Source organism: Argiope bruennichi, chromosome 9 (assembly GCF_947563725.1).
Source record: "Argiope bruennichi chromosome 9, qqArgBrue1.1, whole genome shotgun sequence".
Lineage (NCBI taxonomy): Eukaryota > Metazoa > Arthropoda > Arachnida > Araneae > Araneidae > Argiope > Argiope bruennichi.
Window position 1 is genome coordinate 96,779,873 of NC_079159.1, and position 25,481 is coordinate 96,805,353.

General features: G+C 29.5%; 1 protein-coding gene across 1 annotated transcript in view; it reads right to left on the bottom strand.

Moving 5' to 3' along the window:
• LOC129984706 (hemicentin-1-like) overlaps positions 1–25,481 on the bottom strand; it is a 523,194-nt gene that overhangs the window by 360,286 nt on the left and 137,427 nt on the right. Inside the window, exon 2 of the mRNA XM_056094647.1 lies at positions 15,479–15,606. Coding sequence (XP_055950622.1) covers positions 15,479–15,551 — 73 coding nt within the window. The 5' untranslated portion in view covers positions 15,552–15,606. The remainder of the gene's footprint in view (positions 1–15,478; positions 15,607–25,481) is intronic.

The window sequence follows — 25,481 nt, forward strand, 5'->3', positions numbered from 1 at the left end:
TTACAGTAGTAGCACAAAAACAAGTGAATATATTCACTTAGTTTTTTTAAAAGAATTTTATAAATATATCTGAAAATGTTAAAATAATTTCTCCAGTTAAATTATGAACTCTACTCATAATTTTCCCAAACCTGATAACTGCATTCACATCAGAAAATAATTCGCTGTTTTTCAAAATTCTGATATTTTTGATTGGAGGAAAAAATTGTATATGCTCGATTAAATAAGAGACACGGTTAAAGAAGATATGGAAATGTATGCAAAAATTCTATATTTACCAACTGATATTTGCAACTATAAGGAAGTATTTAGTGGTTGAATATTTCTTCTCACACAGCGTCAAATTCGCTCAATTTTTGAGCAAAGTATTGTAACATTATTACATTATCATTTACATTATATTACAACATTGTAACATTATTTTTCAAAAGCTCTCAAGATTTTCCAGTTAAATAAAGCTGTTCTTAAGGTGTACGTACACACTTGAAACTTCGAAAATCGCTCAAAATATCGAATATTTTTTAAATGCTTGTTCTCTGATCCTTTAGCTTTCAAACGATATCAAGATGTTGTCAATATTCGAAATATTTCCCGAGTTATAATTATTTTTCTTGAGGTGCCTTCATTAAAAACTCTAGTTACGGTTTTTTTTAAACTCATTTTATGAAGAATGATATTTTTCAACTATTTTGCTTCATTCAAACAATCATAACTCAACAAGAAATGAACCAAATACAGTTATTTATATAGCAAAATAATCTGTATGAAATAGCGGATGTTTTGTGCCTGAATCAAAGTTATATTTATAGAAATAAATTTTTAATAGCTGTTTAAAAGTTAAAATGACAGAAAAAATCTCGCTTTTTCTATTCATCGTTGATGAAAAAATTGTTTAAAAAAAACTATGTATTTTTATAACTTGATAGAAGCAGACAACATGAAGACTAATATTAGGCATAATTTCCAAGTAGAATTGTGCATCTGTACAAATTAGAATTTAAGAAATCATGTTTCAAAAAATGTGCTAATTAGATCATTAAATATTATTTAATTAATTAATAATTACTGTAATATGGTTTCTTCTCACTGAAATTTGTTTAAACATATATTAATGACCTACTGTGAAAAAACTGGATTTTTTAAGTTAAAATTTAAAAAAAAAATCTTCTAGTGTGTACGTACACCTTAAAGATAATAAATTATTTTGCTTGAGAATTTAATTGTTATTTGTTTATATTGAATTTTCTTTCATAGACACAGTCCTGTAGTAAACCGCCAAGTTGTAATAATTAGTTTCTATCTATTGACCAAACAAAAGAAATTAAAAGTTTAAAATGCCAATTAATGCGCTCTATTTAAGTGGTAAATATTTCAGCTTCCAACACAATTTACAATAAGGACAAAAAATTCTACCATTTATAATACTTTTCTATGTGGTTCAAACGAGCAGATCTAATTAGCTCCGAAATGCTGCGCATGTATCAGTTTTCAATCCATACTTTGAAATTCCATTACTCTAACGAAAGGCTTTGCATAAAACTAACAGTTCTTTTCCTAGAATAAACTTTTTGTGACTTCACTACATCGTGACCTTTATATGTAATCGGTTTTAGAAAGTTACTGATTAATTTATTCGGCGTTATCATCATTTAATGAGTGATACTTTTAGAGAAAAAAGTATTTTTATGCAAAAATATAATAATATGCAAAATGATTTATCGCCTGATATATTTTTTTATTAAAATTAGAATATTAATCGAATTAGACAATCGAAAAAGAGTCATAGTTAATATTACGCAATAAATATTAATGATTTATGTAGTACTGTAAATTTTATTCCCAGATGCTAAAGTGTAAGAACGGATTTTATGAACATTTTCACTAATTAAGAATTTTCGAAACATCTATTTGCGATGTTTTTATTGCATCCCTTATATTTTGAAAGAGGCTAAACAGTTCTTTCACTCCTCTCAAATGCTTTACATCTGTTGCCTCCGTTTGCATGTGAACGATTGGCTTATGTTAACATTTAAGCATTGTTTAATCACTACTTTTTATTTTCTCGAAATATAGATAAAGTATTGTAATTTCCACAGAATTCGAACTCAAGATTTTTTTATTAATGTTTGCATTTTAGATCCCCAAGTATTCGGAAAACACATTTTAGAAAAATGCTCGTTTGTCTATCTGTGACAAAGATAACCATGCTTTGAGTAAAACGGATGAAATTTAATATTTGGTTTTACGCCAAATTTGTAGATTTCTATCAGATTTTGAGCAAAATCTATTCTAAAGAAGTCTGTCTGTCCGGCTGTTTGAATATGCGTTTAAGAATAACTACAAAACGAAAAGAACTAGATGAATAAAATCTGATACACATATTTAACATATATAGTGTAGAGACTGTTGAGCCTAAAACGAATTGAAAGTTTGTCTGTCTGTACTTACAGGAATATATAAATGCCATTGTTTAAAAAGGCAATGAATTAAATATATCAAATTTGGTATGTATTTTTATGACTAAAGATGCAGTTGTGTGTTAAATTTTGAATCGGTTGGTCGCAATTGGAACCATAAATAATTTATACAGTTACCGGTCACAAAGGAGTACCTATAAATTGTCTTATTCCACTATCATGTGGGTTAAATTTAAAAAAATACCAATAACAATTGAAGTAAACAAGTAATAAAATTAATTAATTCAATTCCTATTTAGGTCAACAAAGAAAAATTGTATTTTAGTTACTTTTTAATAAATAATTATCAAAAATTATTAAGTATCAAAAAATAAGCATAAAAAAATTATTGATTTTCGCAAGAATTGAACTCGCATTCTTCACCTTCACGTGAAAAATACTGAAATATTTGTATTTTACCAATTGAGCAACTGCCTGTTGATTTCAATTTTCATTACAAACTGCTAAAACTCTATTTAAAATATTAAAAATTCATTAAACTTAATTAATGAATTAATATTTGAAAGAACTGTATTAACATCAAGTGTCAGCCACTACAAGTTTAAAAAAAATGTATTTGAACTTGAGTGGATGAATAAGAAGTATTTTATTAACGATTGGAAATCTGAACAAGATATATAAATATATATAGGGAGAGTATAAACTAATAGTTGGAATTGAAATATGCACAAAAAGCGAAATCGGTATCAATGAAAGAAAAACTTTATATTTCAATAGAGGTGTAAAAATATTTTTTATGATATAATATCCACTGTTGCTGCGAAACTAGGTATAATTTGGGTTAATTAAATATTCAATTACAAATTAATTGAATATTTAATTAACTTTTGCACTTAGAAAAATTTAAATAATCTCTTTCTTGTCCTAAATAAGAAGTGCGCCAAATTTGGTTGAATTAAGCCCATTTATTTAGGAGACGTAAAACATAAATACAAATATATCCTTATTTATACAAGTATATCCTTATTTATCACTTTTATTTATATGAAAGTTATCGAAATTGATTCATAGATATTACATACACATTCCATTGACATACAGATTTTTGTAAAACCATCTTCATTATTCAATAGAGATATCTGTAAACTCAAAGCCGAAAGGAAAAAAAAGATTCTATAAAAGGGGCAATTCTGGAAATAATTATCTTACAATCCTCAAGAGATTGATCCTTTCCGAGTATGCTTGCCCTTGACAAGCAATGATACTCGAGGTTATTTGTATGCTTTTCCTTTCAACGAAGAGCTTCAGCAGATGTTTCGGAAGGTCCATGGGGAATTGAGACATATCCCCAGAAAAGGAAAGTGAGCTTGCCAAAGCCACAATGGATTAGACGTTTCATGGCATTAGTTTATGATAATGAATCCGTTTCAATCAATGAATGGATGAAAAGGCCATAAATAATAATAAAGTTGTCTTCGAAGCATATTATGGAGTTCAGAGAAGATTTATTATTTAAACATTTGAGATAATTGTATGAAATAATATTATTCTTCGGTCTCTTGAGGATATTACGGTCGATGAATATTCATTTTTAGTGGTTAATATTAATAATCACCGAATTATCACTATTAATTTTAGTATATACGATTTTACTTTCTTATAAGCGAAATACACAAAGAAAACACTGTAATTGTCAGAAAAATTCAAAATCGAAATTTTGACGAATCTCGACCTTTCAGTGTTCCAAACCACAATGACACATTTTTTTTTTCAATTCCTACTATTAATTCACATTCTCCCTATATATATATATCTTGTTCAAATATTCAATCAATAAAATATTTTTTATTCATCCACTCAAATTCAAATACCTTTTTTTAAACTTGTAGTGGATGACATTTGATGCTAATACAGTTTTTTCAAATATTAATTCATTAATTATTAAATAAATTTTTAATACTTTAAATAGATTTTTAGCATATGGAATGAAAATTGAAATCAACAGGCTCAAGCGGCAAAATGCAAGGATTTCAGTATTTTTCACATGAAGGTGAAGAATGCAAGTTCAGTTCTTGCGAAAATAGAATTGACTTAAAAAAAAAGTTTTTTTTTTTTTTTTTAAATATTAATTGTTTTGAAATTATATCTGTTTGTCGTCGCTGTGTGAACCAGTCACATAAAAACGAATTGAGCTAAAAGGATGAAATTCGGTATTGGCTTTTACAGCAGTAGTACTTCTAGTTTCCTATCAAATTTTTAACGGAATCCATTCACAAGATATTTCTCTATTTATGTGAGTGCAATTGGACATAATAATTACAAAATACAAAACGTTAGAGGGATAAAATTAGGCTCATAAACCTAATGTTTAAAATGTAGAACTGCATTAGATTTTAAACGAAGTCCATTCAAGAGTTGAATGTCTGTCTATCTGTAGTCTTGTTTACAAGTAAATGTAATGACTTCGATAAATGAAAATTCGCATGAGATCTTGCTTCAAATGTTGGCTTTAATCGGTTGACAAAAAATATCCAAAATGTATACTCGTTTTCATTTACTATACTATGAAGCATAAAACGCTTATGCGCATCAATCTCAAAATGAAAATTAAGGTATCCAAATACTTGAAACAGGTCGATTATCTCTAAAAATTACATTTTTAAAATTCTTTTATTGGATAGATCAGTCTTTGAGCTATCCAAAACAGGTTTACTTTTGTCTCTACGTCAATTAGAAGTCAAGATATTAATATTTTCGTAATGAGCTGTAAACTGGAAGTAACCATTTAAATAACCGGAAGTACCGATTTAAAGGGCCAAAAACATTTTAAAAATTTGTATAAACACACATTTAGTTTTAAATACGGAATATTTTTTGCACGGCAAAATGAAAAATGCCAATGAGAATTTCAACGGTGTTTTGTGGAAATTTGCACCTAAAGATATCTTTGTTGAGCTCCGAACCCTCAAATTAGGGGCATTTATGTCTGTAATACATATTAACGAAGGTTTTATAGGATTGCCGGATATCGTTAAGGTTATTGAAGTGAATCCTAGTGCAAATGCAGTTAGAGCATTTGCTGAGGTCTACCAAGACAGAATAAATGAATCTATACAGCATTCATTGCCAAATGCAAAAATTGCCAAAAAAATGATTAAAAGAGGAAAATTATTAAAAGCAGAGGAGGAAGAAGGTACAACCTATAAATGTGATGAATTTTAAGTATGTAAACACATAATTTATTATTAAAACATGTTAACTTTAAATGAATTTTTTTCAAAATTGATTTTTACTCATTTCTTGCTGACTTCAAATCAAATAACTCAAAATATAATTACCATATTACTATAAAATTTGGTGGACTTTGTCTTTATACTATTTTCTAAGGAATGAACTACAAGAATTTAGATCGAGTGAATATATTTTAATTTACATCCTATTATTTGAATAATAACGTCATAAATTTACTAAAAGATAAATCTTCGAGTGGTTCTAATTTTTTTTATTATAACCATACTCTTGTAGTTGATTCCCTAGAGAAAATTATATAGTTTATTTTTGTATAAGTTTTCTTCGGATGAGAGTAATAGTTTTGGGTGTAGCCAATTTGAAGTTTTTTTACGAATTTGCATAAATTTATGCTATTAAATGCTAATTTAAAAAAAGTATTAAGGTTTATTTCAAATATTGACATCCTATTATTAATTTTGAATAGTATTAAGCCCAGAAATATAGTTAAAGTATGTTCCCACCAAGTTTTTCTAAAAAAATGCTCCTAACGTGTGCGAATACCTTAAACATTCGTGGCTCTCATGGTCTTATCCATATTTAACTACGTCAGGGGGGGGGGGGTAGAAGCAAGAAATAATCAAGCACTTCAGATGCTTACTTTTTCCATACATGTAACTTCAATTCATAACTATAAATGGAAATTTTAATAAGTAAATATCACGTTCCTTTTTAAGTCGAAAAGTTATAAACAACAAGGTAAATTGAAAAGATGGAAGTACCCAATACCTTTTGAATATGTATTCAACGCGTAGAAACTATATATCAATATTAATATAAGCCCCGTGATTCGTAATCTGAAGCAGGTAGTAAGTGTCATCAATTTCTGACGACGTTTCCTAACATGAAAAACTAAGTAGCGTTTACTTCAAGCGCAGAAAATTACGAAATTGATTTGAAACTAGTTTTTCGCTCCCCTTTAAAATTTGTGGTGCGGCATCATGACGTTTTCCATTTGTAGTATTGAGTTATTAATCGTTTCAGTTAATTTATAAACACTGTATTAAATACTTTTTACTCTTAATATTTTAAACAAAGAAATATGATTTGCGTACGGCACAACAATGATAATCTGTTTTGAGCATAACTACTTAATAAACGATATATAAAAAACATTTTTTTTAATTGAAACTGTTAAAAAATAGTATTTTTTTTATTTCTTCAACTAATAATTCATTATTATAAATATTATGGAACATGGAAGACAATTTTTTTCTAAATTCATTGCTTGGTGGCATCATGAATATGGAAATAAAATAAAGCTGAATGAAATAATTACCGAAAAGTAAATTCTGAAAATAATATATTATCTTGTCCACATCAGGATCACAAAACTGCACAAAATTTGAAAACTAAAGTGAACGTCAAATCGGAAATAGAATTGCGTCATAACAAATATAAACCATCTCAAGATAAATAAAAGTGTACATAAATAAATTGTATATTGAAATGCACTTCATTGATTCTCAATTGCAGTTAAAAAATTTTATAAATCAATCCTCGTTTTTCTTTAAAATGGATTTTAGTTTGGATGAAACCTTTTTAAAATTTACCAGGGTTTATTAAGTGGAATCGATTTATAAATTGAAAAAAAAAAATTAACCATCCAAGTGGAATAATTGACTTTTTCCATTTGATTTATCTATTTCAAAAGAGCTTCTAATGTACTTTAATCTTTTTTGTGCTTTCTTTTTCTAAAGCAGCAGAAATTGTTATTTTAATCCAAGTTGTGTTTATTTGCAATGTAGTGGTCCTATATTGTTTTAATTTGATTAATCTCTAGTCTGTTTGATAAGAATTATAATAGCATGGACAAAAGTATAGCTATAAATAATTGGTATAAAAATGATTCTTTCAGGATGGAAAAGATGAAGCTTGACTTCCAGTCGATCAGTTTTCAGACGTATTTGAGTCTTTGGAAGTTTCATTGTAAATAACTGGTAAGTTGAAGAATTAATTATGTATTTTAAATTGTTTTATATCAATTTAGTTCTTGAAATATATTTATTTTTTGGTTTACTTTTAAGAATTTTTTGAATATTTTTCATTATTTTATTCTTGATTTTAAAAAAAGCCGATTAAGCTTTGACTCTTACACGAGAAACTGATCGTAACAAGAAACTGGTAAATATTTGAAGTCGCTTAAAATATTTTTATTTTTTCATTTAAATATTCCACAACGCTTTAGTTGTAGGTGTAAAAACCGTTATTGAGGTTTCACAGCTGTGGACACATGATCATGCAACATTATAGTTCTTTGATTAATTTTAATTTATTTAATTCATTGCTAATCAAATCAATAAAATCAGAAGGTTATTTTCATTCTAAAGACTCCTCCGAAGATTCGACAGTTCCTGAGTCGATTCAAAAATCCAATTACGATCTTTGAATTCACTTAAACGATTTTCTTCATTTAAACGTTCCATATCGCTTTTGTTCATGTGCCATCTTTATTGCCAGGAATTAAATATATTTCTATGACGAAAAAATCACTTAATAAACCTTAGTTCACATGACATATTCTTTCCATTCTGCACGATAAAAAGAGATCGGACAATATGATTCTTGACTAGATCCGAAAATTCAGTGCTTGGGGGTCATTCAAACGGTACAAGTCATTGAAAAATGCCCCAAAGTATATGCTTTACATTTCAAAATATCACCATCTTTATTTCCCAAGAACGAAACGAATATATTCTCATAGAGTCGCAGTTACTTGATAAACCTTACTGTGAATAATAAATGCTTTCCCTCCTGCATAATGAGCAAGAAATAGGGAAATTTAATTCATAAGCACACTTGACGCTTTTTTAGGTGGTCAGTATTTCACTCGAGTGATATTATTGTGATTTTGATATGTTATTATTATAGTTATTTTATTATTATCGCATGTTACTTTATTTTAAAGATTACAAAGCATTATAGATTACCTGCATAAAGTAGTGATATGATATTGAAAAAAATAAAATTGAACATTCCAACCTCACAGTAAAACTGTTTTATGATTGAATAATTTAATGGCAATGCAAAGCAAAAATTCTTTATGCTCATCTAGTGAATAAATGATTTCTTTCACTATCATTACATTTTCTTCCAACTAACAACATCTGACTAATGATATAACTTATCTTACGAATATTCTTCCATGGAATACATTATTACTAAATTTCGCTTTTCTCATATGCATTCCATGAAATAAGGTAATCAGTTTCTTTTTAACTAAACATTTAACAGAATTTTAAGGCGAAAATTAGCCATATCATTCCTAAGATTATTCGAGTTCAGAATACTAGAACGCTTGGTATACTTTTCAAAGATAAGAAAAAAATTCTACACTTTCTCAGAATCCTCAATGCCACCCTTCTTTTAAGTCATTGATATTGTTACAAAAATTTTTCTTCTACAACAAATACCGCCACTCAATTGTAATTACTCAGCGCATTTAATTGTAAGTTTAGCAGCTTGCTTGCTGTCTAATCCTCCAGTTTCTTTACCTGTCGGCGACCACTCTCACACACACAACTTCCGCCGATACACACACTTCTTCTCCAGCTTCAGAGTGCCCGTCTTTTATAGTTCCGGGAGGCGGGGCTAGAAACTGCAGACCAATCAGGGCGTACCTGGGTGTATCTCTGTTATTACTGGATGGATCATGAAACTTCTCGAACTTTCTGGTATTATCCATTTAGTCGCCAAACTCGCCAAATTCACCGCCAAGTCGCCAAATGGTCGCCAAGCTCTCAGGTCATTGACGTGGCAGCCGCTCAGCTCAGATCTTACAACGGTCTTTCTTACGGTGATACTAGCCGTGATGGGAAGCAAATTACAAGTTTGTAACAATATGTTTAAGGGAGACCCGAATATCCGATACATGCTGATCTACGAAGCAAATACATGCTCTTACATTTTTGAGTCTAAACGAGCGTCTCTAAGGAACAAAGCATGCTCCACGGGTATTCAATTAATCTCACATAAGGAAAGTACGAAATAATTTTGCAATGTTTACCAGGAATCTTGAGTACCAGATGTAGTTTTTTCGAACGGACATTTGAAGCCGTTCAATACTGATGATGTTAAAAGAAAAATGTTTTACAAAAACGATCATCATAAAGATATCTTAAGATTACACCAAGATCCTAAGTTTTGCTATAGATATCATCAACTAAAGTCCCCAAGCAATCGAAATATATTGCTAATATAATTGAACAACATCTCAGTGTAATTTTAAAATAATGAAGGAGCACATATCTTATTAAAAAAGTGAAAGTTTACACATGAAAAATTCAATTTGGTTGAAATCCCTTAGTAGATACTTCATATCATAGAATACTTCATATCATAGTCCCCAATGCCGAAAAGTAAGATAGCATTTAGATTCCTGATATGATACAAAAACAAACAAACCGAACTTCGAAGATCCGATAAAATACAATAAATTCTCAATCTAAATAATGAACATTTAATATTTTATCTAAAATCACTTCTTTAAATGCCTTCTCTTCCTTTTTTGTAACACTGATAAGACTTAGACTGGCGACAATTTACTATATGCAAGGTAATAAATTTCAGCCAAAATGAATTTATGATAAACGAACTTATCCACTTTCATATATAATATGCTACTTAATTAAATTCAGTTGCTTGTTTAACATAGTTTTCAATTCTTTTGGCTTCGTGTTCTTATATCTTTCTAGACTCATATTTTAGGCTCCTTTTATGTTTAACATATAAAAAAGTAAATATCAGAATTGTACCGAATACTACCATTTTATCCCCCTGTGGCTAAAATTCAAAAGGCAGTGCAAACAATATCGAATTATCATTGAAATACAAACAAATATCAAAATATTCCTATACAAACAGTCAACAAATACTATGTTCTTTCGTGCTTATCAAATAGCAGTTGAAGAAAACAATAATAAAAGATATCACAAAATAATCTCTGTTAACTTTATTCATCGGCAAAACTTGCTTTGATCTTTAAACATTGAAATAATAGTAGTTATGTTATCATTTAAAAGTTTATTGTTAGTGAATCTAATATATAATTGTTTACATAGAAAACAATATATAAATGCTATTGTGAATTGTAATAATGTTCAAAGATCTAAACAAAATTTATCACACTTCTCGAAAGCTGATGAAAATATACAAGATGGCAATAAAATAAGAATACACTACAGTGTATCACATAATAAAATAACAAATTTGTTTTGAAAAGGATTTTAATTTGAGATATCATTTTCTAATTGGAAGGTAAACAGCCAATTATAAATCAAATTATTTTTTTAATTTGGTTCTTTGTATGAAATATCCTTAGTAAAATGGAAAATAGAATTATTATTTGTTAGCTTTGATCAATAAGCAATTAAAATTCAATGAGCTTTAATTTGTCTAAATTTGAATGCATTTAATTCTACATGCACAGCATTATTCATCGAATATTACTATATTTAAAATCTTGTAAGTAATTTTAAGAGGATTAGCTCCTTTTTTTATTTATTTTAAATTTTTATGTAATTGTTTTTTTATTCAGAAAAGAAACCATTAAAAAATTTTATTACATTAAAAGATTTATGTCTATTAACGGAAGGGAAATGATCAAAATGAGAAATAATAATTTTAAATTAATTTGATATGGCAGAACTACATAAAACATTTTCTTATTAATAAAACTGCATTTTGAAATACTTTCTTTTCATTAAATCCCAAGTTAATTTTTTTTATCTTTACTCCTAAAAATATGTAGATTTAAGGAACAATAATCTTCGTTTTAATATTCTAATAGTTGATTGGCTGGTTGACTGCGTCTGTATCAAGAGTGAGATTAAAATAATCTTAAAAAGCATTGTAATGATGACGCAATGACTTTGGAAAAAAATCAATCCACTTTTTATGTATATGTATAGATTGCTAAGAATCAATAATACTATTCTCTTGCAAACATATTCTCATCAATGGAAAGATAAATTTATAGAGCTTTTTAATAGATGCTAAATGGATATATTTTAATTAAAGAAATTTCTATATATTTAATGTTCTTTATTAATTTTTTTAACTTATTAAAACTTATTCTTTATTAAACTTATTTTTTTTATTAAACTTATTATTTATTAAAACTTATTTCTGTTTATATATTAAACAGAAATGAGATATTCTTACATCTCATTTCCAATAAGATAATCTAATACTTAATACCGGACACTGGGCGCAACTAACATAATAGTAGAGCTTCGTAACTTAGTTTCATTTGTAGCAGAGATAGATATATTGGGACATTATTTAGATTAAATTGTTAGTGTATCTAGGATATTCTAAATACAATTACTAAGCCCAGAGAATTACAAAAAACTTAAACTTCGTAATTCTTTCAGCGCACCATTTACTGATTCAAAAATTTAAAAATGTATTTTTTTATACTGATGTCGCTTCAATTAGAAGTAGTATTAGACATTGATGATTTAACGATTAGCTATTAGGCCATTATTGAATTGGGTGACTTCTATGTTCAAAGATATTTTACAGCATATGTTTAAGATGGAATGAAAGTTAGTCCCGAGTATTCACAATTTTTTTAAATTTATTTATTGTAAAAAAGGCAAATAATAGTATTATTTCAAAAAAAAATATCACAAATGTTTTAGAATATGTGCAAATATTCAAAACTCAAACTGATATGATTGGAATATAAATTTGTTGAGTTTATAATGGTTTTTAAGTAGTTTTCTTAAAATATGTTCGCAAGATAATACAGAAATAGGGTAAATTTTAGTTAGTTTTGAATTAAAGTTTTATGAAAATCATAAACAATCTCTCAGAGGATTGTATTTTTATTCTCTAAAATATATTTAGACAAATTTTATGACTATATATATATATATGCTCTAATTTTTTTTTTAAATATGGAGATAAAAACATTCAAGTAAAAGAACCGTTTATATATGCTCTTGTTTTTGGAATTTTTCTTTGGAATTACGGCAATATTTTAAAATATTTACTGATTTTATAATGGCAATATCTGTAAAAGGAAATTGCAAATAGATTTCTACAATTAAGTCAGACTAATTTTATTTTTGTTCTTTAAACATATCTTAAAAATTATATTGTACTGATTATTTTATAATATTATGAATTACATTTATTAAATGGTAGAATAAGATACTGTATCCGTACGTTCTGTCCATTGTGACATTTATCATTTATGAAGATTTAAGCTTTTGAAATAATTACATTTCATAATAACAATATTAACCTACCAAACCTTTTTATTTGATTGCTTCTTTATAAATATTTATATTTTTTTGTAAATCAAGAAAATTATGATTATTCGAAAATATTTTTAGACAAAAGTATTAAATGTCATTAGTTACATCCATTTAATTAAATGAGTTAAAACCTGAGATTTATATTTGAAACTTATTTTCGAAAATGTTCCTTTATCTTTATTCATGTTTTGCATTTATGAACCTTTATGTTTTATTACCTTTATTCACACACTTTTATTTGTTATTTGTTTATGTATTACCTTTTATTATTTCTCTATCTATCACCCTCATTTATGTTTTTATTTTATTTATTTATGTTTAGTTGGTCACATATGAATTCTTATGTTTACAATGTGTTAAAATCCTCAATTTTATGCTTTTATTTAATCTGCTACTTATAACAAATCAGGTGTTTCATTCAATTTTCAAACGAAATAGTATTTATATTTTTCAAACAATATAAAAGTTCTTTTAAATGTCATAACTACCAGTTTTGATTGGTAGTTGAAATTTAAATATCCAATGAAGAAATAAGGAAATTTTATATATTATGTAATATCATATCTTAGTATGAAATATAACCAAATTATAGAATATTTATATGTTTATTTCTCTTTTTCTAGTCAGTGAATAAAAAAAAATGGAAAAGTTGAGTGATATCGATAATCAATTTACATCTGATATGTCTTTAAGGTAAGAACACTGAATAGGAACAGAATGCTCTATAATATTGCCGCATTGAAAAGAGTGAGTCGACTCTCCATGGCCGAATGGTCATAGCACTGATCTTATAACTGTAAGTTCGAATCCCGCTAGAGACAAAGCGATTCACAGTTTGTGTAAATATTTAATTCCTTTATTTTATGTTTCCCTTTATTTCATGTTCCAGAATATTCTGGACATTTCTTTAGTTTACTAGACAAGTGTTCTGGACTTTTCTTACTGTCTCCAGAAAAGTATTGTGGAACTTTCTCTGCTTGTATAAAAGCAGAAGATCTGTCAGTCACTGGGTTCTGAGTTCAGAGTTGAGTTAATAAATTGGTTTAGCTCTACCCCTTGTGAGTGCTATTGAGTTCCACGCTAGAGTATCTGCGTGAAAATATTAATAGTGCTTATTTTATAAAACATTCATCATTTTCTATCAAAACCTTTTTATCTAAATAGATTTACACTTTGCCTTCACATCATTATTCCTCTATTTCCTTGGAAAATTTAAAAGGATTAATACCAGATGTACTCTTTAACAATTCATAATATATCTTAAATACATCAATTGTACTTTGCAGGAAAGAGGTGCTATTGCTAAGAATAGATTCTGTATATCTGTCCCAAAAGCAGTGAACGCCTTTCTAAGAAATTATTCCTATTTTGAGGTGATCCAGTAAACGAATCATTTTTCGACATCTTCTTAATTGATGGAGTGTTAAGGCGAAAGTGTGAGACACCGAGAAAAACAAGTTGTAGTCCAAACAGACTAGGTTGGTGAATACAGAGAATGGGATTATGTGCAGAATTGGAGTCTGTGACATATTTTCTAAACAGGATGAAACGTTGTCTAGATGAAAACTCATTTTCCGTGTTTTGTAACCCTATCTGGACACTTTTCTATCAATGAGTGGTTCAAATTGATCAGTTATTGACGGTAGAGAATGGTATATCCCTCTACATCACATCCCTATGCTCCCACTAAATGGTATATCCCTCTACATCACATCCCTATGCTCCCACTAAATGGTATATCCCTCTACATCACATCCCTATGCTCCCACTAAATGGTATATCCCTCTACATCACATCCCTATGCTCCTACTAAATGGTATATCCCTCTACATCACATCCCTATGCTCCCCCTAAATGGTATATCCCTCTACTTCACATCCCTATACTCCCACTAAATGGTATATCCCTCTACATCACATCCCTATGCTCCTACTAAATGGTATATCCCTCTACATCACATCCCTATGCTCCCACTAAATGGTATATCCCTCTACATCACATCCCTATGCTCCCACTAAATGCAAAGGTGTGAAATTATCACTTTTGAATCTTTTAAACCAAGGGCCACTTACGACGTGCATTCATACATTTTCACCGTAAGTTTCTATAAAAATACAACGGCTTGCCCTCATGTTTTCCTTTCCATTGAACAAGAAAAGTAGTACCTGCAATACACATTATTTATCATGTATGAAACTAGATATTTTTATGACACAAACTCCATCGGCATAATTTTTTTAACCAACCAGCATCACTAACTAGATATTGGCTGCACACAAAACATTTTTGTGAGGTACTGTCTTCGCAACAAAACTGACATAACAGTTGAGACTGTAAATCAATATTTACTTCCAGGGCCATCAAGCAGAAAAATTAAGAGTTATTAACCAGTATAACTAGAATTGTATCTTAAAAAATAGCACATTCCCCACCCCTCCAGAAAACTCCAAGAATTAATTCAAATGTTATATTGTTATAGTGTGTGAAAAATAGTAATGAAAGTCATACCTGTACACGAGGCGTGGATGACTAGAAGAAAAATTTGAATGGCTGTGTACTCCAGATGAACTCCCCTCCGCATAATTTTCTTGACCAATCAAATCTTCAGATGGCTTGTCCGACCCTCACAATGAGTTCTGAAAGAAAATAAATAATTATATGATAATACCGTTGGTGGACATTCAAAGAAAAATGAGTTAAAATTAGCAATATATTAATAATTCGATATTTGTTAAAATACTATATAAGAACTGTCTATCTTCTATAAGAATCTATATTATATAAGATCTATTCTGTTTTCGAAGTGTTAAGATATGTGTTCGAAGTGTTAAGATCCGATTCTAAACATTCGTATAATATGAAACTAAATTCTGAGACAAAATAATAACAGAAATGAAAAATATATGCAATTTAGGAATTTAGACAATATAAAAATATTAAAAATTATTAATAATAAATAAAATGAAATTAAGAGGAAATAAAATATGTTTTAATTGGAAGGCGACACCTCATAAATTTGATGTATTTTAAATGAACAATTTTTCTCATTTTAACTTTTTTGAAATGGTAAATTGTTACTTTTTTTTAGTTTTACATTTTAGCAATTCGAGAAGACAGAAAACGATGAATTTATTTCTTCTGAATTTTCATCCGATGGATCTTTTTTATTCAAAATACTTGTAATAAAAAATTAAACATACAAATATGTTTCAGCATTTCTAAATGGTTATATTAAACAGACACCACTGCTGTTTAAATTTTGGGTAAATCTTGTTAAAATGTAAAATACGTTGCTGTTTAGTTGCATAAAATTTTCAAAACATTTTTGTTAGTAAGCTACTACATTTTATCGCAATTAATATTTTATACAATTCATTCCACATAATTTTTATTACTTATATGAGACTGCTACTTAGCAATTTGAAATATTAACTGAGGCAAGTTGTCAATTTTTAAGTTTCTTTTACATCAAAACTACATTAAAAGAAACACTTTACAAGATAGAGACAGAAAATAATTTCATGAATTTTTACTTTCTAAAATATTTTAAGTATCGTTTTCTTGTTTTTTTTTCAGAATATATATATTTCAAACACAACATATTTGTTTTCACATTTAAATCGCATTTGAAATTTACCATAAATCATATCCAGTTGAAAGATAATGAAACAATTTTATTTTTTCCTATTAACATAAAAATATCATATTTAAGACATTTTTAGGAATTAAAATGCATAAAAAGTCATTCTAAATTACATCCAAATTAATTTACTAAATAATTTAGAATGAATAGTTTATTAAAAAGGCAATTCAGCTTTTTCTTTTCCTATCATACAATTCCAAATCCATCCGATAAAAATTCATTTTTTTTTCATAAATATTGTTCTTTAAGGACGCTAAGAAAAATATACATTTCATTTAACAAGACATTTGAAATAATTCAAACAGTCATTGCGCAAAATGCAAACATTTTATTTATCTTTTCTAAAGCAACAAACATTTTAACTGAAATGAGACCTGCACACTTGAAACTTTAATGAATATTGCCAGTCGTAAACTCACGTCCCATCTCATTAGAGGGTTAAAGAAATTATATTTATGTCGAATAAGGCATTTGACGGTAAAAGATGAAAGTCACTTTAAATCTTCGATGTTGTTCCTCAAGTTTGGAGAGGGGGAATTTTTTTTTTCTTTCTCAACCTCTTATTCTGGACAACATGCGGAATGATTTGTTCGAGTGCAAGAGGATTTCAGTACAAATGAATTCGAACATAATGCGAATGAAGACCTTCAGAAAAAGATATTTCTGCATTTACTCATTTTTGGAGTGAGAGAGTGGTTTCAAGAACACTTTGGAAAAGTTTTGTATGAAATTTTCTATTGAAGAGCATCTCCGAAGGGCCTTTTATGTTGAAAAGATGTATCGCATAAATGGTTGATGGATTTCGAAAGGGCATTAGGAACTTAAAAATATTTGTTTGGGTGGAGTGTTTGAAAGGCAACACTGTTAAAATAAGCCAGAAAGTATTAAAATGTGTAGATTTTTCAGATTGTTGTTCTCTTAAAAGACAATCATAATCCGATAAATAGAAAAAGCCCTTTGTTTTCCATTAATACATTAAATATATTTAAAAATATGTTGCCTAATTAATGTTAATGTTTTTATTCCCCTTTGATGTTTAACCTTAAAACCATTTTTAAATTACATATAACCTCAAGAATAGATATAAATTCTAAAACAAATGATAATTTTTATTCATAAAATCTATGCATAATTCTTTAATTTATAAATCTGAAAAAAGATATAAAGTTATTTCTGGAATTGAAGTTGAACTAACTAACTATATTCGTTTTCTTATGGCGATTGTAAATATTTGAAACGAAACTACCATAATATTTCTTCTCAGTGCAGTTAGTTTCAAGGCAAGGAAAACAGTTATACAGGTTTTTAATAGCTGCTGAATAGATGCCAGATTGTTGATACACGGCATAGAATACAAGTTCTGTGATCATTTGATGAATTTGAAGAGATAATTGAAGGATCAGAATATTCTTGCTGACAACACCATTAGAATTTCGAGTTCCAACATTTATACTAGTATATCCAGGTCTGTCACTGAAACTATAAAAGCGGAGGCGCACAGCTGTGAGTAAATATTGGCCGAGAAAGTAGAAGACCGAAGTCTATCTTTAGAGAAATGCTCTCTGAACACTTTGTGCTGTTGCGGTTACTTAATAGCGATTTACTGTCTGTATACTGTTTAAAAATGCTGTGTTTCTGCACGCTTCGAATGTGTTTTGCTACTGTATAGAATATGGCATCGCTATATTCCTTACCAAACTTGGACTTTTTCCCTATACATTCCCCACCCCAGAAAGATTATTCCATAATACTATTTTTTTAAAGAGGAATAAAAAGTAATCATGTTCGGCTAGTGGAGATATAAAATTGAAAAAAAAAATGAATTTGCTAAATGGTGCTAGCTATGCTCAAACACTGTTGACATATATTTTTCATCATTATGACAAGATCAGGACGATTCAAAGTATTTGAGATACAACATGTTTATTTTTTCCTTCAAAATTCTTGTACTGGAGAAAATTACCAGCTTCATTTGACAGCAAGCACGATTAAACCGGATATCGCCCTAGTGCAAGAACAATACCATTATAACAACGAAATCCCTGGAATTCCAAATTCATGGAAAACGTTTAGTTCCACTAACCAGAAAGCTGCAATTCTCATCCCGTCAGTCCAAATAAAACCTGCTCTATTGGCAACAAAAGTCAACGTGGTAGCTGTAAAAATTCAAACATCCTCCTATCCCATCACAATAATTTCTGCCTACTCCTCACCAGCACTAGATGTCAGCACAACTCTCCAAGAAATCCAAGAGATCATTACCAGCCTCCCGGAGGAAAAGATTATCATCGGTGCTGATCTCAATGGGCACAACACCCTTTGGGGGTACAAATCCAATGACAACAGAGGCAATGAAGTCTTGGATTTTATCTTAGCAAATAATTTATACATCTTAAATAAACCAGATGCTCCACCAACTTTCCAAAGAAATAACAGCATTGGCTGGCCAGATCTGACATTATGTTCCCAATCAATTATAGATTCTTCCATTAACTGGGAGGTTCTGGATGATATCTCCTTAAGTGACCATAGATATATACAAACAACAATAGCATCCACTATAGCTAACCAGTTCTACAAAAGATACAAGACACGCCATGGGAATCATCCCAGATTTCTCAATATACTTGGTAAAGATATTTATTATCTAGAAAATAAAATAGCAACAGCAAGAAATTCCAGAGAGCTAAATGACGCTACAATAGTTCTTCAAAACTCTATTATTAATGCCTGCAACAAAACCTTTAAGATCAAAAAACAGCTTTTGTTAACGAAACCAAACTGGTGGACAGAAAAATTGGAAATTCAAAAAAAGAAAGTAAGAGCACTAAGAAAGAGAGCACAGAGGGCACCAGAAATTGAAAAGCAGTGGAGATACCAGATCTTCAAGAAAGAAAAAACAGAGTACAAAAAACATATTAAAAAAGAAAAAAACACGGGCTGGAGAAATTTCTGCAGTTCAGCCTCCAACCCATATGGAAAGCATTACAAAGCCGCCTTCCGGAAATCTGTTTTCCCATCTCAAATTCCATACCTGATGAACAGTGACCCAAAAGGAAGTCTGAAGGAAGCAGCGCAAACCATCTTGGACCAGATTTTCCCATCTCCTGCTATTTCAACTAACTATAATTTAAACACTTCAACGCAGCCACTTGACCCTCCATTTTCCCTCCAAGAAATTTCAATGATTATAGACAACCTTCCGTCAGGTAAAGCTCCCGGTATTGATGGAATTGACAACCTCCTTCTTAAAATTATACACAAGCGCTTTCATAATATCTTCCCAACTCTCTTTAATAAGTGCCTAGAATTGAGTTGCTTCCCAGATTCCCTGAAAATAGGAAATATTATTTTATTCCAAAAACAAGGAAAAGATCAGAGACTGGCATCTTCATATCGACCCATTTCTCTCCTGCCAACAATCGGGAAGGTGCTAGAGAAATTAATGACCCAAAGGTTAACTTATCATCTTGAGACCACTAATAGCCTCAGCGAGCGTCAACATGGGTTTAGGGAAGGTAAATCAGTAGACACAGCCATCCATGAGCTGATAAACAAAATTCAAGCTGCAAGAAGAGAGGGCAAGCATGTCTTAGTGCTCTCTATAGATATAAAAGGAGCCTTTGACAACTTACAACACAAAGAAATTCTCAAAAGTCTGGATGAAAGTCCCTGTCCTTTAAACATCAATCGCCTCTTTCACAGTCTTCTCCAAAACAGGAAAGTGACCCTAATGACTCCAGAAGGTAGGGCCATGAAAGATCAGAAACAAGGCTGCCCTCAAGGATCATGCAGTGGTCCCGCTCTCTGGAATCTCGTAGCCAACGAAATTCTCAAGCAGGTCTGGCCAGAAAATGTACACATCCAAGCCTTTGCAGATGATTTTGTACTGGTTATCGAAGCGGACACAAAAAATAGCCTGGAAAGAGAAACTGAACTTGCAATAGCCAAATTTAACTCCTGGTGCTCAAATAATAAGCTTTCCATCTCCACGGAAAAAACAACCCATATTTTATTCAGCAAAATGGCGAGAGGCCCCAGAATCATGTGGAATGGAGACATCATTAAGAGAAATAAATCTATTAAATATCTAGGAGTCCACATTGATGACCAATTAAACTGGTTAGAACACATAGGAAAACAAGGAGAAAAGGCCATTAAAATGCACCAAAACCTCAAAAGAATCGCTGGAAGCACATGGGGAATCTCTCAGAAACACAAAAGAGTTCTTTACAAGACAGTAGTTGAGAGAATGCTCGCCCATGGTTCATCAGCGTGGTGTCTAAACCCAACATATAGAATGAAGAGGAAGCTCTCCACCATTCAGAGACCATTTCTTCTCTACATTTCAGGTGCTTACCGTGCAACTCCAACAGCAGCGCTACAAACCATTCTCGGCATTCCACCCCTGCACCTGCAATTACAGTTTGAAGCCAGACTAACGACAATATATCGCCTAAGAATCCCTCTTCCTCATAATATAACAGAGATACAACCAGAAGATCTAGAGAAGAAAGCATCTGGTTGGTCTACTCACCCTTCACAGCATCTCAATCCCAACCAAATTTCATTGGAAGATGAAGGAATAAATTTATCTCAAATAAATTATATCAATATCTTCACAGATGGCTCAAAAACAGAACATGGAGTTGGAGCTGCGTTTTGTGTTCTGTTCAATGATACCTGGTCCTACCACTGGTCTGCAAAATTGAATGAGAACAATACCGTTTTCCAAGCTGAACTCACTGCACTTCATGAAGCAGTAAAATATACATCCCAGTTTTCAAACAATAATACTTTTAAAATACATGTTGACAATAGAGCTAGTATCATGGCATCTTCAAATCCAAAGAGCACAAACCAAAAAGCAAGAGAAATTTTTGGTGTCCTGCTTTCAAAACCAACAATAAAAATTTCATGGGTTAAAGCACATGCGGGCAATATAGGCAACGAAAAAGCAGATCAACTGGCAAAGGACGCAACGCAAAATGGGCAATTTTATATGCAAACAAAGATACCAAAACCACATATAAAAGCCCTCCTCCGGAAAGACATGCTTGAGGAATGGCAAGGATATTGGAGCAATGGTGTCACAGGCAGAAAAATTTTTAATATCCTACCCTCAGTCAACCTTAATCCCACTAACTGGAACAGAGAGGAAATTATTTTCTTCTCAGAACACGGCCCTTTTCCTGCCTACCTCAAAAGGTTCAACCTGTCTGAGAGTGACCAGTGCAGTTGTGGTGGGATAGGCACCGCACTTCATTATGCTACGGAATGCATCCTTACAATCTCCTGGCATATGAAAAAACCATCACCAAGCCATGAACAGGAATGGCTGAAAAGAGTCGCCGGCAACTTCCTTTCCAGGCAAAAAATACACAGTATAATTAAATTTATAAGTGGAAATAGAGACCTATTCTCGCCTCCATAGCACTCAACATCAAGTCTCATACCAAAAAAGACTAAGGGGAAAAACAAGCACTGCAGTCTCCTGTCACACATTTCAATCAAACAGAGATTGTCTACATTTCCATTTCTCAAATCATTTTCCATCTGATTTTTTTTAAACTGCATCTTGATCTACTATAACATAAAAAATGTGAACACAGATTATATGTATATTTTTACAAATTTTATCTCTCAATATGCATTATATTTCTAAGTTAATTACTACAAATTATAATTCTAAGTTGAAAAATTATGTAAACGGTCTCATCATAATATAATTTTTTATATAATTGTAAATTTTGTAAATAGTTATTTTTGTTTCGTTTTCCTACTGTAAATATTTTGTTAATTAAATAAAATTCCCGTAACATACCTACCAAATCGTTCAGTGACCAGAATGGTCACGGATACGGGGGCATGAGACGGCGTTCTGTTCTGTACTGGAGAAAAGGCAAGAAATATATAACATAACATTGTATATTAGTCTTATAACTTTGTATATTATAATTTAATTTCTTAGGAAAAAAGCAAAATATAATAAAGACATAAAAATGGAATTCAAAATTTTCTTTGAAACACACTTTGTTTTCTTAACTTTTTAAAGAGTCTTTTTTTTACTAGTACCGGTAAGAAAAAATTATTTATTTAGGATTGAAATTAATTAATAAAGTTATTCATCAAACTTAATATATTATATATTTGTTAGTTCATTCGGTTGATTAACAAATTAAGATATTTCCTTGTGTAATGAGATACGGAAATAAATAATTTAGAATTTAATTTCAACGAAAAATATATTGAGGAGATATACTCAGAAACTGTTAAATCAGTTTGCATAATTAAGTGTTATTTTCAGCAGTTTCTATTTTTTTGTAGCATTATTACAAAAATCATCTAGTGGCTGCATGTAAAAAACAAATGCATCACACTGAATAATGGAAAAAGATACTTTATTCCAAGAATATTCCTCGAAATATGGAGCATAGATAACAAAAGAAAAATCAAGATGTGCGCGGAGAACAATACTTATTGATATTAACAACAAAAGCAAACTGAAAATTACTGAATAGAAATCAGTAATAGAGCGCAGCTAAAACACTTATTCAATTACTATTCAAAGAATGAATCAACTGTATGCATAATCTTTCGCAGTCTAATTATAGGATGTTGGAACATGGAATTCACCAGAAGAATTTCCACTTCTCAGCTCTTAATAGAGGTATTGCCATAATTTTCAAATTTTCTAGAATCTTAGTTTTTGTCACTGAAATTTCCAAATCCATCGCCAACTCTCCAAATGGTCGCCGAAATTATTGCCAACATCAGAGGTCTTCGATCTAACATCTATTCAGTATCTACGAATAACCTTTGCAAGTCTCCTTCAAACAATAATATGGAAGTGAGAAGGACATTATTGTTACAAATTCGTAACAATATTCAAATAGAGTAAACTTTCTTGCATAAAAAAAACATCCCATATTTTTTTCTGTTTTAAAACTTTCAGCAAGATGCATAAAAATTCGAACACTTGTTATTCAATGATTTGGATTAAAGGTTAGGCAATACTTTGAAAGCACGTAAGAGAAAAAAATTGCAAACATGAATAATCAGGTCATGAAAAATCCGAAACAGTTCATTAAATTTGTTGAGACTGGTTGAAAATATCCATTAATGTACCAAGAGCGTATTCCACAATAATTGCATTAAATGCAAAACAGAAAAAATCTTCTTGCAATCTTAAGTTAATTAAAGGCTGCTTTTATTATACTATTATTAAGATTACGCTTATATTTTTAAAACTAATTATGATATTTTGAAAAAAAAATGTTTCAAGTACGAGGGAATCCCTTTAAGGGAATTATGCTGAAAAGAAGAATATTTCGTGAGGAATGTCTAGAATATTGCATTGCCTGAATTTTCATCACTTAATTTCTTACTCTCAGATATTGCGTTTAGTTTCTTCCTATTCTGATTTCTAATTCATACCATTTCAACAATATTTGAAACACTGGGATAAAAAAGAAAATTCTAATTTCTAATCCAGACATCGTACCATATCATCGTCTTAAAAAATATTTATTTTATCGCCTGCGCTTTTATTACACAAGATTGCAGATGTTTCTACCTCAAAGTTATAAATCTATATCGACAAATGAATAAATCATATCAAGATGTCAAATGATAAGCATAATTAATTATATAAAAATAAATTTTTAAATTGATTAAAATATATCAAACGATAAAATTATAATTAATTATATAACAATAAATTGATAAAAATATATCAAACGATAAACTTATAATTAATTATATAACAATAAATTGATAAAAATATATCAAACGATAAACTTATAATTAATTATATAACAATAAATTGATAAAAATATATCAAACGATAAACTTATAATTAATTATATAACAATAAATTGATAAAAATATATCAAACGATAAAATTATAATTATATAACAATAAATTGATAAAAATATATCAAACGATAAAATTATAATTGATTATATAACAATAAATTGATAAAAATATATCAAACGATAAAATTATAATTGATTATATAACAATAAATTGATAAAAATATATCAAACGATAAAATTATAATTAATTTTGCAATATGAAATGGTAAAAAATATCATTTGAAACAAAAACAATAACAAAACGGAAGGAGGTTGGGATAACATTCCTTACTTTAAATTTATCTATAATATGCTTTGCAGATATTGAGGTAAAACATCGAAAATCCGTTTTACTTTCAAGGAATACTAAATAAAATTTCAAAAAACGGTTTCGTTGAGAGTATCTACTACACAAAAATTAACTTAATGAAAATAGAAGAAATCGAGTATATTAATAGCAATTTATAATATAGCAGTATACTTTAGAAATATACAATATATACTGCAAGTATATTAGCATGATTTTTTTTTACAGATAATAAAAAGAACAAGAATACCTTAATTTATTTTTCTTACGATTTGATCACTTTTAGAAGAATACATCAAATATAAAAAAATGTAGAAATGTTATGTTGTATGATCTCAAATAATTATATAAACATCGAAACTATATTAACAAAAATTTATTGATAAAATCTTTAGGGATGTAGTTCTAAACTTTCCAATCACTTTTGAAATTGATTTCATTGATTTAAGGAACTTTAGCTTTCTTATAGTATCAATAATGCTTCTGATATAATAATAATCAATTACTCTCATAAATAGTTCATTTAATTATCTAAGCACAAACAAATCACTTACTAAATAATCTCATTACCATGCCATTACACCATTCACCTTATTATGTACGTAGGTCAAGAACTCCGTGACATTCTCTTCAAATCGGCAAATCAATTAAGTATTGCTGTAAGAATTGGTTTTTTTTCTTTGAGATCAGTGGAACTAAAATAA